The sequence below is a fragment of the Nematostella vectensis genome, chromosome 8, assembly GCF_932526225.1.
Source record: "Nematostella vectensis chromosome 8, jaNemVect1.1, whole genome shotgun sequence".
NCBI lineage: Eukaryota > Metazoa > Cnidaria > Anthozoa > Actiniaria > Edwardsiidae > Nematostella > Nematostella vectensis.
In genome coordinates, this window is record NC_064041.1 from 5,678,117 (window position 1) to 5,690,728 (window position 12,612).

General features: G+C 41.5%; 1 protein-coding gene across 1 annotated transcript; it reads right to left on the reverse strand.

Moving 5' to 3' along the window:
• Positions 1 to 227: 227 nt before the first annotated feature.
• Positions 228 to 4,850, reverse strand: LOC116613976. The gene is made up of 3 exons (XM_032374505.2): positions 4,740 to 4,850; positions 2,861 to 3,539; positions 228 to 2,084 (listed from the first exon to the last, which is right to left on the reverse strand). Exons 2-3 carry the CDS (start codon positions 3,533 to 3,535, stop codon positions 1,287 to 1,289), a joined length of 1,473 nt encoding a protein of 490 aa, XP_032230396.1. The 5' UTR covers positions 3,536 to 3,539; positions 4,740 to 4,850; the 3' UTR covers positions 228 to 1,286.
• Positions 4,851 to 12,612: the final 7,762 nt, after the last annotated feature.

Genomic DNA, 12,612 nt, shown 5'->3' on the forward strand with positions numbered 1-12,612 from the left:
AAGTCGGGCTCTGATCAGAAATCAAGCAAACTTTCCTCGCTTATATTTAAATTTCATATCTGCTAAATTTCTTTAAAATTTGGAATTAAGCTTTGCGACAGAGGAACTCCTTTTATGCGGAATCTTTAGCTTATATATTGAGAATTGGAAAATTCTTTCGGCAACCTCTCAGTAAGGCAGACTTAAAAAATACAATTTTAATGAAGCCAATACGCAGTTCTACGTTGTTGACGAAAATTCTCAGTTTATGTAAATTGACAGTAAAACTACAATTTTACATGTAAATATACTTGTTCTAACATCCTATTAAGTCAATAATTATATAAATGAATACTTTACAATAATAGTTAGTGGGCGTAATAATAGGTTGATATTTTCTTAATAAGAGTAATATATATTTATAAAACGCTAAAACTACGTCTGTATATTCTAAAGCGCTAAATAAAATGAAACAGAGAAAACAAAAACTTACATAAAAAAATAATAATTAAGACTACTTTATACATTGAAGGCTGGCCGGAACAAATGTGTCTTTATAGCCTGTTTCAGGGGCGGATCCAAAATTTAAAAATGGGGGGTGGATGATGGCCGGATTATAATCTAACAATACTTCATGCTGAATTGGATTTGTCGCGTCCGCAAAGTCAAGCAGGCGATGGCACATGGATATTACCTTCTCCGTTGTTTTTTTTTTTTCAAACAGTGACTTTCTAATTTTTTTTTTTTTTGCTCAAAAAGGTGGTTATCCACCCAATCCACCCCCCTGTATCCGTCCCTGTGTTTAAATGGAGTAAGTCCTCTTATTCCTTTAATAAAGTTTGGTAATTGGTTTCACAGTTCTGGACCCGCATGAGCAAACGCCCTGTCCCCTAGAGTTTTGCATTTTGTTTTCGGAACTACCAGGGGATTTGCTGTATCTGTGATCTAAGATTATGGGACGAACGACTGCAGTTGACAAGGGTCTTCAGAAATAAGTATCTGCGATTATTTCGTGAAATTCCTTCAACAAAAATCTACCTGTCACGTGACCGGGAAACTGCGAAAACGAGGGCGCTAGGATAGGAACCTCTGCACAGTCACAATAGGGACTTGCACTAAGAAATCACGTGACTCTTTTGTGTGGCACGTGCGCGCTCCAGATTTTGGCGGCAAAATAACAAAAACAAAAAGCAACTTATTCAGCCCTTGCGGACTGACCTTTTTTTCAGAAAGGGCATATTTTTATTTATTTTATTTTTGCCATTTCTGTGTTTATTTTGAGTTTGCAACTCAAAAAGTTACTCTGTTTAGGGCTTGACAGTGATACGGTATACAAAGTCCTTGCAGTTGTTGAAAAATATGTTATACGATGGATTCTTGGGATCATACTCAGCTACAGCATAGAGGGCTCTATAGACCACATCTTCAGTTGAGTACGTTTTTGCATTGGCTGGATATGTCACCCTGAACAACGGATTGAGCTGCTCAAAAGGAAGCACTTCCTGGATCACTCCCTTTTCGTATGAATGTCGAACGATCCTGACTAGCTTCTTATCTGCATAGACACGTATGACTATTGCGTGACATCGTGGATGAAGCGGGTTGCCGTAACGTACAATGTGATCTCCGGGACGAAGGTCATTCGGCGTCACAGCACGGTCGTTGGTCATGATGGTCTTGACGATCGCTTTAGATAAAAACGGTCCCAAAGTCGTTCCAATGACATGGCCTAATAATGAACCTACACAACCTCCAACAATTCCAAGAACAGCTCCTCCGACGGTCCCCAATCCTGGGCACAACACTGTGCCAATTGCTGTGAGTGCAATTCCGCCTCCGGCTCCTAATCCCCCAGCAAAAAATCTCTGCGATATCTGCCCCACCACCTCTTTGATAAAGTCCTTCTTTGACAGACTCTTTCTGCCATCCTTTGCGACTTCCACGTACTTCTGGTATAATTTGTTCAAGTTCCAGATACAGATTCCAACCTCAGAAGCTATAATAACCCCAGCACCAATCATCTCTGCAGCACCAATCACCTCTGAAGATTTTGGTACATACTTCATTTCTTCAGCTCCTAATTCTAGGATTTCGGCAAGACTAACCTATAAGTATACATAGTAGTTCTAATTACATCCAATATCTCTTATTTAAAAATTAGGGCTTTCCCAATAGACTCTTATTTTTAAAGGGACCTTTTTTATAAGAACGTCCAGCCCGAAGTTTTTACCAAATTTTAAGAACATGCCGAGGCTCAGTTTAATTTTTAGTCCTGATGCGTTTGATGAAAACTGAAAATGTGCTCATAGTAACAACCTTATTATTGCTATTGTTTATTAGTGTAATTGTCTTTCTAATAATTAATTGGGCGAACGGCAAATGGCAATTGCCCAATGGCAGTTCTACGATCAAAAGGTGTTAATGGGTAGTAATAATTTGTAAAAATAAAGGTAATAAATAAACTCAAGCATTGTCAGAACCATATCAGATGGATAGTTGTATGTGTTATTTATCTTTTTTTTTAATTTGGAACAAATATTTTGTGTTCCATGGGTCCTTTCGGTCGTAGAACTGCCATTTGTCAATCGCCATTTGCCGTTTGCACTGACGTTACAACGGTTTTTTTTTTTCAAATAGGTGTATATACTAGAAGATTCACATACAAAATTTCATGCCAGTACATGTTCAAAAAATTGTAGCTGGGTAATAAACTGGAATCTACAGCAATTATGCGAGAAAAAAATACATGAAAAACATATATGGATATATATAGCAACGTTCTTTGCAAGAAAAAGGCAAGAAGGTATACCGGCAAAATTTCCATGTTTCTTTGAGTTGCTCATACATTTTTTCATTCATCTTTTATCAAACTTACACATACCTTAAACATTGTGGTTAGGAGGTTTTGCATGATACTTGTTGAGATTTCCTTCAGTTTGTTGTTGAACCACGACTTCTGTTGATTGGTGTGAATACCACTCTTACAGAATGTCGCGAGATTCTCACAGTTATTCGTCAAAATTTCATATCCTCTTATTCCAAGCAAAGCTCTTGCCCGTGCAATTACTAACTGCGCTGGATTGTACTGCCGCACTTGCGCGTTATACGTGATGAGGTACAGGGTACCTTTCTCTTGAGTTGCATCGACAGTGTTCCTCTTAAAGACAATATTGCCATTGTCTCCCTTCCAATAGTGAATCACTTCCAGCATTTTGTCTTTGACATCTTCAACTATAGCATGATGCCATATCAAGTACGGCCGTTGCCACGTTATGTGGTCACCACGTTTGACAGATTCGGCGACATTCTTCGGAACGATTTCTTCTCTCGATGCCGTACATTGCAGTATTCCGGGCTCTTCCAATTGGCTTTTGACTGGTGAGAGGTATGTCTTCTTATTATACACAACAGGTGGGTCTCTCGTTGCATTAACATATCTTTCCAGAAGCCATTCTTTCCAGCACGATAGACAGACAAACCCAAGACATTCGTCGTCATAAAAATACTTAACTAGCTTTGTATCTTGGCAGGGGCATGATGGCGTTCGTGAAGCCATAATTCTGCAAACAAATCAGATTTTTAAAAGTTAGCCCCGATTCATACGTCGCCCTCCTGCCGTGCCGAATCTAATTGTCTATTTGTGTTGACACCACAGGTAGCCCAGGCTCTGTCAATGAGACGGCCGTATTCCATAAAAGTTTAATTCAATCCAACTTGATGTAGTACTTGTAGTTGTCTATTATTTACACGTCTAAGCGATTTAGAGCTTTAGCGCTCTTCGGTGAAATTTAGAATTTCCTTTATCACTCCCTCTAAAGAAAGAGTTAAATAGAAATTTCACCGAAGTTTGACAGAACAGCGCTAAAACGACCCCAAATGTGCTCTACTACCGTTCGTAGTTTATTTTGGTAGCTTTTTGGTTCAGGTGCCGTCCGGAATAAAAACATTACAAAGTGCATCCGTATGGGGGGGGGGGGGGGGGGGGGGGGGGCGTATCTGAAACGAGTTAAGGTAGACATTAAGTCTTAAACTTTCCGGCAATGTGTTTAAGGTGCGAGTAGCACTTAAAGATAGAACGTTGATTTGTTAGTGTTCGACATTTGTTAGGTAATGTAGCTAGTAGACGATCTGCCCTATAATAGTTTCTTGTGTTAGGCAAAGCACTACTATCAATACATAAAGGTTTTTTTACAGCTTTGAAGAAAACAAGGTCCCTCCAGACAGTAAGAAAGGGATATAGTTTGACGTTTTTTTGTGTGCAAGCAATCAAGCAAAATATTTAGCACATTAGCCGTAGCAGGGAATGGGGCACTGGGGGTATGTGCCACCCCCCCCCCCCCCCCAATATTTTTTTTTAAATGTCATAAAATGACTTGTAGGAGCGTGACTGTGTCCCCCAATATTATCTCAATGTTAAAGTATTGTCTCCCCCCAACCTTACGTGACATGTTACGGCTCTGGATTTGTAATTTCTAATGCGATAGCTGTCTCAATTCCCTCACAGCGACATAGACCTAGGATATACCCCCCCCCCCCCCCCCCCCCTTCTTCAAAAACGAATTAAATATTTATCAACGATTATCAATCTAACTTCTTTCATAATGTTTTGCTAAATGTTTGCTATTCCTCGGCGCTTTCAAGGCTTCTAGTAATCAGCATATAAATTCCTTTTTATTCCTTAGGCCGTAGATTTGGATATTCTACTGTATAAACATTTGTATCGTCAGCGTTAAGAACCCAAAACCAGTCTCTCACTCTACCTTCTTTAACTATAGACGTGAATTGTTCTCCCTCCTCTTTAACAAAGCGCCGTGGTAAATCTTTCGAGGTTTGCCGAAGGTAAATGCTGCTGCTTCTGATGCAGAATATTTGTGATAGCTTTTGCAACGATTTGATTGGTTTTTGATACCGGGGTCCCCTGACGTCATCAACGTGGTCAAGCCCGTGTCGTATAAATTACGTGTGAACAAAGGGTTTTGCTTTTGTATCCATGGTTACGTGCGACGGATGAGGACTTACGAAAATACAAAGGGTCAAGGGAATTTTCCCAGAATTAGGACTACTTTAAACAAGAAAAACGTGCCTTGCTTCACGAATCCGCACCGGGATTTTTCATAAGCCGCTTCGAAGCGACTTTTGACAGACTCTCGGAAAAATGTCTCGATCTGTTTCACGGAATTCTTTTGTATTCTTATGTTTTCTCTAGGGATTTAAAACTTGCCCTTTTTGAGATTTATTCCACAATCTTATAAATAGATCTATCACACTGCTAATAATTTGACGTCATCCTAGCGGCACTCTTTTAAGAGCGGTACTCTTTCAAGAGCCTTAAAGGACAGCACAATTTAGTCGTATGCGACTTGCCCGCAACACCTCGTTAACTCGAGTATTAGCCTACGACACCGCCCCGAGGCTCGACTACGAAAGTCGTAGTGTGCTAAGACATGTCGTAGGCATGTCCACACACAAAGAGCCCAAGCAATGGTTGCTTGTTCGTAACTCGGAATTCGGCTGTATGTCTGAGAGGGGACGAGTAAAGCGTTTTTGTGTGAAATGTTGTCAATAAAATTGCCTTAAAACTTAGAACATGCCTTGTTGTTGTCAAATTCACGTGTAATAGTTAGTGTAGTAGTAGCTTCAGTTGGCTCCTCTGCAATAAGTCCATCATAAAATATCAGCTACTGTACTCTATAAAAGAAATTGAAAAGAAACCCCTCTCTTTATTTTTTTAGGTATCAGGGGGGGACGGGGGGTTCAGGGGGTGCGAACGCACCCCCCTCCCCCACAACGGCCGAAGGTCCACTTTCAGCTCCCAATGGACGTGCTATTTGTAGACAAAACTATAAAGCATAAGCTAGATCATCTGGTACGTAGCCAAATCCGACAAAAAACGTCCCGTGGAGATACTTGAAAGGCATTAAAAAAATCCCTTTTTGTTTTTTGGGATGGTCAGATTTTTATCAGAGAACTTATTCCCCCTCCCTCTCGGAAGAATTAGGTCCACTTTTTCGGATTTCGCACCACCCCCCCCCCCCCCCCCCCCCCCCTGTGTACGGGCCTGGGTATTGACCATGGCAAAGAAGATGAAGATAAGTAAAATATCAGGATGGACAGAGAGATCATTGAACTTTCTCCTTTGTATGCCACTCTTAGTGATTCAAAAACTTTATAATTTTTTTTCATATTTGCTTTATTTGTTCACTTTTTGCCAGTATGGTTACAAACCGACCCTCCAGTTCTGTAGCACTGTCAAGATTATAGGGAGGGGGGGGGGGGGGGAGTCTTCGTATTTACAAAGACAATGCTTGAAAAATAGTCTTGCTAATAGTCTTGCTAATAGTCTTGCTTAATATTGCTTAGTGTAATTGTCCTTCTAATAATTAATTGGGCGAACGGCAAATGGCAATTGCCCAATTGCAGTTCTACGATCAAAAGGTGTTAATGGGTAGTAATAATTTGTAAAAATAAAGGTAATAAATAAACTCAAGCATTGTCAGAACCATATCAGTGAATCACTTCCAGCATTTTGTCTTTGACATCTTCTACTATAGCATGATGCCATATCCAGTACGGCCGTTGCCACGTTATGTGGTCACCACGTTTGACAGATTCGGCGACATTCTTCGGAACGATTTCTTCTCTCGATGTCGTACATTGCAGTATCCTGGGCTCTTCCAATTGGCTTTTGACTGGTGAGAGGTATGTCTTCTAATCATACCTAACAGGTGGGTCTCTCGTTGCATTAACATATCTTTCCAGAAGCCATTCTTTCCAGCACGATAGACAGACAAACCCAAGACATTCGTCGTCATAAAAATACTTAACAAGCTTTGTATCTTGGCAGGGGCATGATGGCGTTCGTGAAGCCATAATTCTGCAAACAAATCAGATTTTTAAAAGTTAGCCCCGATTCATACGTCGCCCTCCTGCCGTGCCGAATCTAATTGTCTATTTGTGTTGACACCACAGGTAGCCCAGGCTCTGTCAATGAGACGGCCGTATTCCATAAGTATTCCATAAAAATGTAATTCAATCCAACTTGATGTAGTACTTGTAGTTGTCTACTATTTACACGTCTAAGCGATTTAGAGCTTTAGCGCTCTTCGGTGAAATTTAGAATTTCCTTCATCACTCCCACTAAAGAAAGAGTTAAATAGAAATTTCACCAAAGTTTGACAGAACAGCGCTAAAACGACCCCAAATGCGCTCTACTACCGTTCGTAGTTTATTTTGGTAGCTTTTTGGTTCTTGTGCCGTCCGGAATAAAAACATTACAAAGTGCATCCGTATGGGGGGGGGGGGGGGGGGGGGGGGGGGGGGGGGGGGGGTAGACAACATGCATCTAAAACGAGTTAAGTTAGACATTAAGTCTTAAACTTTCCGGCAATGTGTTTAAGGTGCGAGTAGTACTTAAAGATAGAACGTTGATTTGTTAGTGTTCGACATTTCTTAGGTAATGTAGCTAGTAGAGGATCTGCCCTATAATAGTTTCTTGTGTTAGGCAAAGCACTACCATCAATACATAAACGTTTGTTTACAGCTTGGAAGAAAACAAGGTCCCTCCAGACATCCATGACAGTAAGAAAGGGATATAGTTTGACGTTTTTTTGTGCAAGCAATCAAGCAAAATATTTCGCACATTAGCCGTAGCAGGGAATGGGGCACTGGGGGTATGTGCCCCCACCCCCCCCCCAATATATATTTTTTAAATGTCATAAAATGACCTGTAGGAGCGTGACTGTGTCCCCCAATATTATCTCAATGTTAAAGTATTGTCTTCCCCCAACCTTACGTGGCACGTGGCATGTTACGGCTCATCAACGTGGTCAAGCCCGTGTCGTATAAATTACGTGTGAACAAAGGGTTTTGCTTTTGTATCCATGGTTACGTGCGACGGATGAGGACTAACGAAAATACAAAAGGTCAAGGGAATTTCCCCAGAATTAGGACTACTTTAAACAAGAAAAACGTGCCTTGCTTCACGAATCCGCACCGGGATTTTTCATAAGCCGCTTCGAAGCGACTTTTGACAGACTCTCGGACAAATGTCTCGATCTGTTTCACGGAATTCTTTTCTATTCTTATGTTTTCTCTAGGGATTTAAAACTTGACCTTTTTGAGATTTATTCCACAATCACATCTCGCTGAACTTAGCTTGTGAAGCTGTTCGTTTAAGGTGGGCATCTGGTGTATTGGGCGATTGATGGCCTTGTTTACTGTTTGGCTTGGGTCTATGCACACTCTGAATTTCTTTGATGTTTCTCGTATTAGCTCGTTTGAGCACCAACTTGTTGGGTCGGTCACCTTGGCGAGGACACCGGCCTTGACAAACCGGTCCAGGGCTTCTTTCTCCTTTTCTCGTTTGGCTACTGGTATTCTGTGAACCAGCATTTGAACAGGCTGTATGCTTTCGTCTAATTGGAAGTGTACAGGGGGACCCAAATATCCGAGTCCTACAAAGCTGTCGGCGTATTGAGTAAGTATGTCTTCCTTTCTCAGATTGCCCGGTGGTTGGAGGCGGAGGTCTTTTGTAACCCTGATCGGCGCTGAAGGAGAGGGAGTGGGCTGACACGGGTTTGTGGTGATTTCGTGTACTTGTTGTAGGTGGTTGCATTCCAAGGGTGTTTTCGTTTCGTGGGGTGGACGTATGCCGTGCTGACTGACCTCATCCACTTTTGGAGGTGTCGTTTGGAACCCTGGGAGATCTTCGGTCTTGGTGGCAGTGTGGACCACTGACGAGGAGAGGGAATGGATCTCCTCTGCTTGCACCTTGATTAGACCGAGGAGTTCACTGTCGCTCCCAGAGAGTAGTGCAGGCTTAAGGCCAATGCAGGAGTCTGGTAAGATTTGGAAGACTAGTGTTTCGTACTTGTCCGACTTGTCGCATACCAGTTCTACTTGGCCAACTGGTTGGAGTGGCTTGGAGTTTCCATAGGGGGGCAGGAGATATGGGGACCGCTTGATTTCTGCGTCTGGTAGCACTGACTGCAGTGTGTTGTAAGACATCGTGTTGCAGGTAGCTGCTGTGTCGATCTGAAACTCGACCGGCTTGAAAGACGACCCTGTCGTTGAAAGTGGTAGAGTTGTGAAATAGCGCTTTTCCGGGCTTTTGGAGGGGCTGTCTGTATCTATGTTGTGTACTTGTGCTTCAAGTGCGTACATATCGAAGCCATAGTCGGGGTTGGGAGCTGAACCATATTGCTGCTCTTTACATATATCGGTGTAATGGACATCCCTTGGTCGAGGCGAGGCGCGGGCACGTGGATAGCCCCGCCGACTGCGCTGGTTATATCCCGTTGCCTGAGGTCTTCCTCTCGCTTGTTGTTGTCGCTGGTTCGAACCGGGCGCTTGGGGATTGTGTTCTTCTAAACAGACTCGGGCGAAATGATCATTGCCAGCACACTTAGAACATGACTTGCCGTTGGCGGGGCATTCCTTCCAGGGGTGGGGTCCTCTTCGGTCGCCACACCAAAAGCAGGTTCCTGGTTCTCGTCGCAGTTTCATTTGGCTGTGTCTAAGGCCTGTCCAATGTACTTCCTCTTCGATTCCTTTTGCCGACGAGTCAGCGATGAGCTTACTTGTCTTCTTTGCAGATTCTATTGATTTTGCTTCAGAAACCACATCCGTCAAGGTTTTCTTTGAGGTGTCAGGTTTGATTTGTGTTTTCAGCGGCTCTTGTATTGTTCCAGGCGTTCTATTCCGGGGTCTTTTCCCAGGTCCCGATAGTTCGCTTGTATGCAGTAATCGTTGAATCGGAGCTCGAAGTTTTTGAAATTTTCGCTAATATTTCCGGCCAGCTTTAGCTCCGGTCTCTTCGGGTTCGACATATCCCACTTCCGACACCAAGTCGCGTACACAGGACGAGCAATGAGCTAACTATGAGTGACTGTACATTTATTCTCAATCCAACATCGCGGACTTCAATCGTACATTGAAACGGTCTGCCGCTGACCAGCAGACCGCTGACCAACACCCCCCCCCACACACACACACACATCCCCCACACACATTCCCCCCCACACATCCCCCTCCCCACACATCCCCACCCCACACAATAATAAATGAACTTTCACTTAGGGGACTCTTAGTGTCTAACATGAAGACGAAAATTCTACCTCTTTTTCTCGTTTATCATGCCGAAGCTTCCGAACAAATAAACTCAAACACATGTCGAAAAAACAATGTTTACTGTGCCAGCAATTGTCTCCTTTCATCAGATACTTTTCAATGAAATGCGCTGTTTAAGATAGTAATTCGATTCCATGAGCATGTCGCCTATTCACATGTTAAGGGGGTTTGGGGAATGTGCACCATCAAGAAAAAGATATGTTTTTTTAAGGATTTCAATTCCTACATTTTCCGGAAGCTTTATAAACTGCATGCCTGGACAAAAATTAGTATTCCTGCACCAAAAAGTGCCAATTCGGCCCCTACTATACTACTTATGTTTTGTTATGTTATGATGTTATTGTGTTATGATGCTCCCCCAGATTTCTGATTCCTGCATTCGGTAACCCTCCCACTCAAACGGAAGGTCCGCTTCTACAAAGAAAAGTTGGTCACCAAGACGAGTTTGGGCTAACAAATGAGGAGACGAAGCTCAAAACTCTGGCTACGGGCCTGTATCGTGTTTTCATGTATATTTAAGTAAAAATAAAAGGCTATGTGGGGGAAGATTCGAACCAGCACATGACAATGGGATTTGGCCTAGTTCTTGAATAGATCCAACTTGATTACCGAAATATACACATGTAAGAGGAATTTGGAGTAATGTATAGAATGTACAATTTTACCCTTTCAGAATTCATGCTTCTTTATGGCCTTTCTTAACAAAGAGCGCTTATGTTAGGGTTATTTTGGGCATACGTCTTTTTCTGTTATTATTGTTTAGTTCACACAATAAACAATGCGAAATGGGATGTTAAGGGGCCACAAAGAGCCCAAAACAAGTACTACCGCAATGGGGGGGGGGGGGGGGGGGGGGGATCCTCGTGGCTCGGGCCTATTTACATAGCGGGTGATGCTCGTCAGAAATATTCAAATCTAACTAAGAGAAATGATATTCGACCAAACCATAGTAATTGGACGCTTGGAGTAGATTCTGATGAATAATACAGCCATTGCTGTCATCAAGTAACAATTATTATATGGCTACGATAGTACGCACGCTGTGATTGACTAATTTGTAGTCGTGAAATTTCCGTATTGCCCGTCCCTGTTTTTTGCGATTTTTTTCCACCTTCAAACTGCAAAATGAGGGACAGCGAACATTGGAGTAGCAAATTCACCAGAAGAAATCACCCAGAAGAAACAGAAATGGTTGGTTTGCGGGCCGTCTTTTCCGTATCCGGAGCGGGAAATTTTGTGAGCAACAAGAAAAACAGTATGACGAGCCGGCGAGCGCCACCGATAGCCAAGAAATACAAAGCTTAATTATATCGAACAAACAAACAAATACATAAATGACAAGGGGAGTTAAGACCCACAAAAGCTCTTTAAGATAAGTACTACATGTTCTTTATAAATGCAACACAAAGTGCTTGGTCTTTCATTTTACTTCAGAATTTCTGACAGAAGTTTGTTTCTACATACCGTGGAGTTTTCGAACTAAACATTCCATTCATGCAGTGAAGACTGACATCTGAGCTTTTTTTTGTTTGTTTCAACTTCAGCTATGATAAAAGCTGTTGCTTTCAAAAGGTGCAAAAAGGGAGAAAATATCCCGAAAACTCGTTCAATTACATTCGGACCGGGCTTTTGGGGGCTTCCTTCCTTTGGGGGCTCTTTCGGCCCCCCATCCGTAACTTTTGAACCATATTGGAGCTATTATGACCACATTTTTAGAGAATCAACAGAGATTGTTGATTCAGGGGACAAAGAGGAACAAAATGGTGTATTTTGTTGCCATAGCAACACAATATGACGTCATTGTGACGTCATTTAAGGACATATGGTAATTAATAGCCTATCTTTCAAAACCTTTGCAAAGAACATCCAAAATCCAAAAAAGGTTTCATAATCAGTTTGTATTCAATAAGCGACCGATTTTCTTCAACGTCACGATGACGCCACTTAAGTGAGCAAAACGGGCAATATTTCTTTTTTTAGATATGTATTAGATATATATATTTTGACATATGTATTTAGATATATATTATTAGTGACACCAATTTCTATGAAACCAATATACGACATCTGTGACGTCATTGATTGGCATGTTACCTTTAATATAGCATAAGTTATTAATAATTGTTACTCTTAATTAAAGTAACAATTTAAATATCTTTTCCAAAAATGTTTGTTTTAATTTTTATTTTACAATACAGGAATATAAAAAGGATTTTGCCAAATTCAGTCGTTTTAAAGCTAATTATGTGACATCAGCATCCGCCATTTTGGATCCGCCATCTTGGATCCACCATCTTGGATTTAATGAAAGTTATATATTTTACTAAAAAAAAACTGGGTAGCTAAATCTAAAGCTTTTTGTACAATATTCAATCTTCGTTTCAAGTTATATTAATGATTTCAGGTGGGTATGAATGTGTTTTTTTTGCTATTTTTACAAGCACTATTTCAAAAAGGTAAAAAATTGAAAAAAAACACCACCCCTCCCCCCTAAAATATGGATGT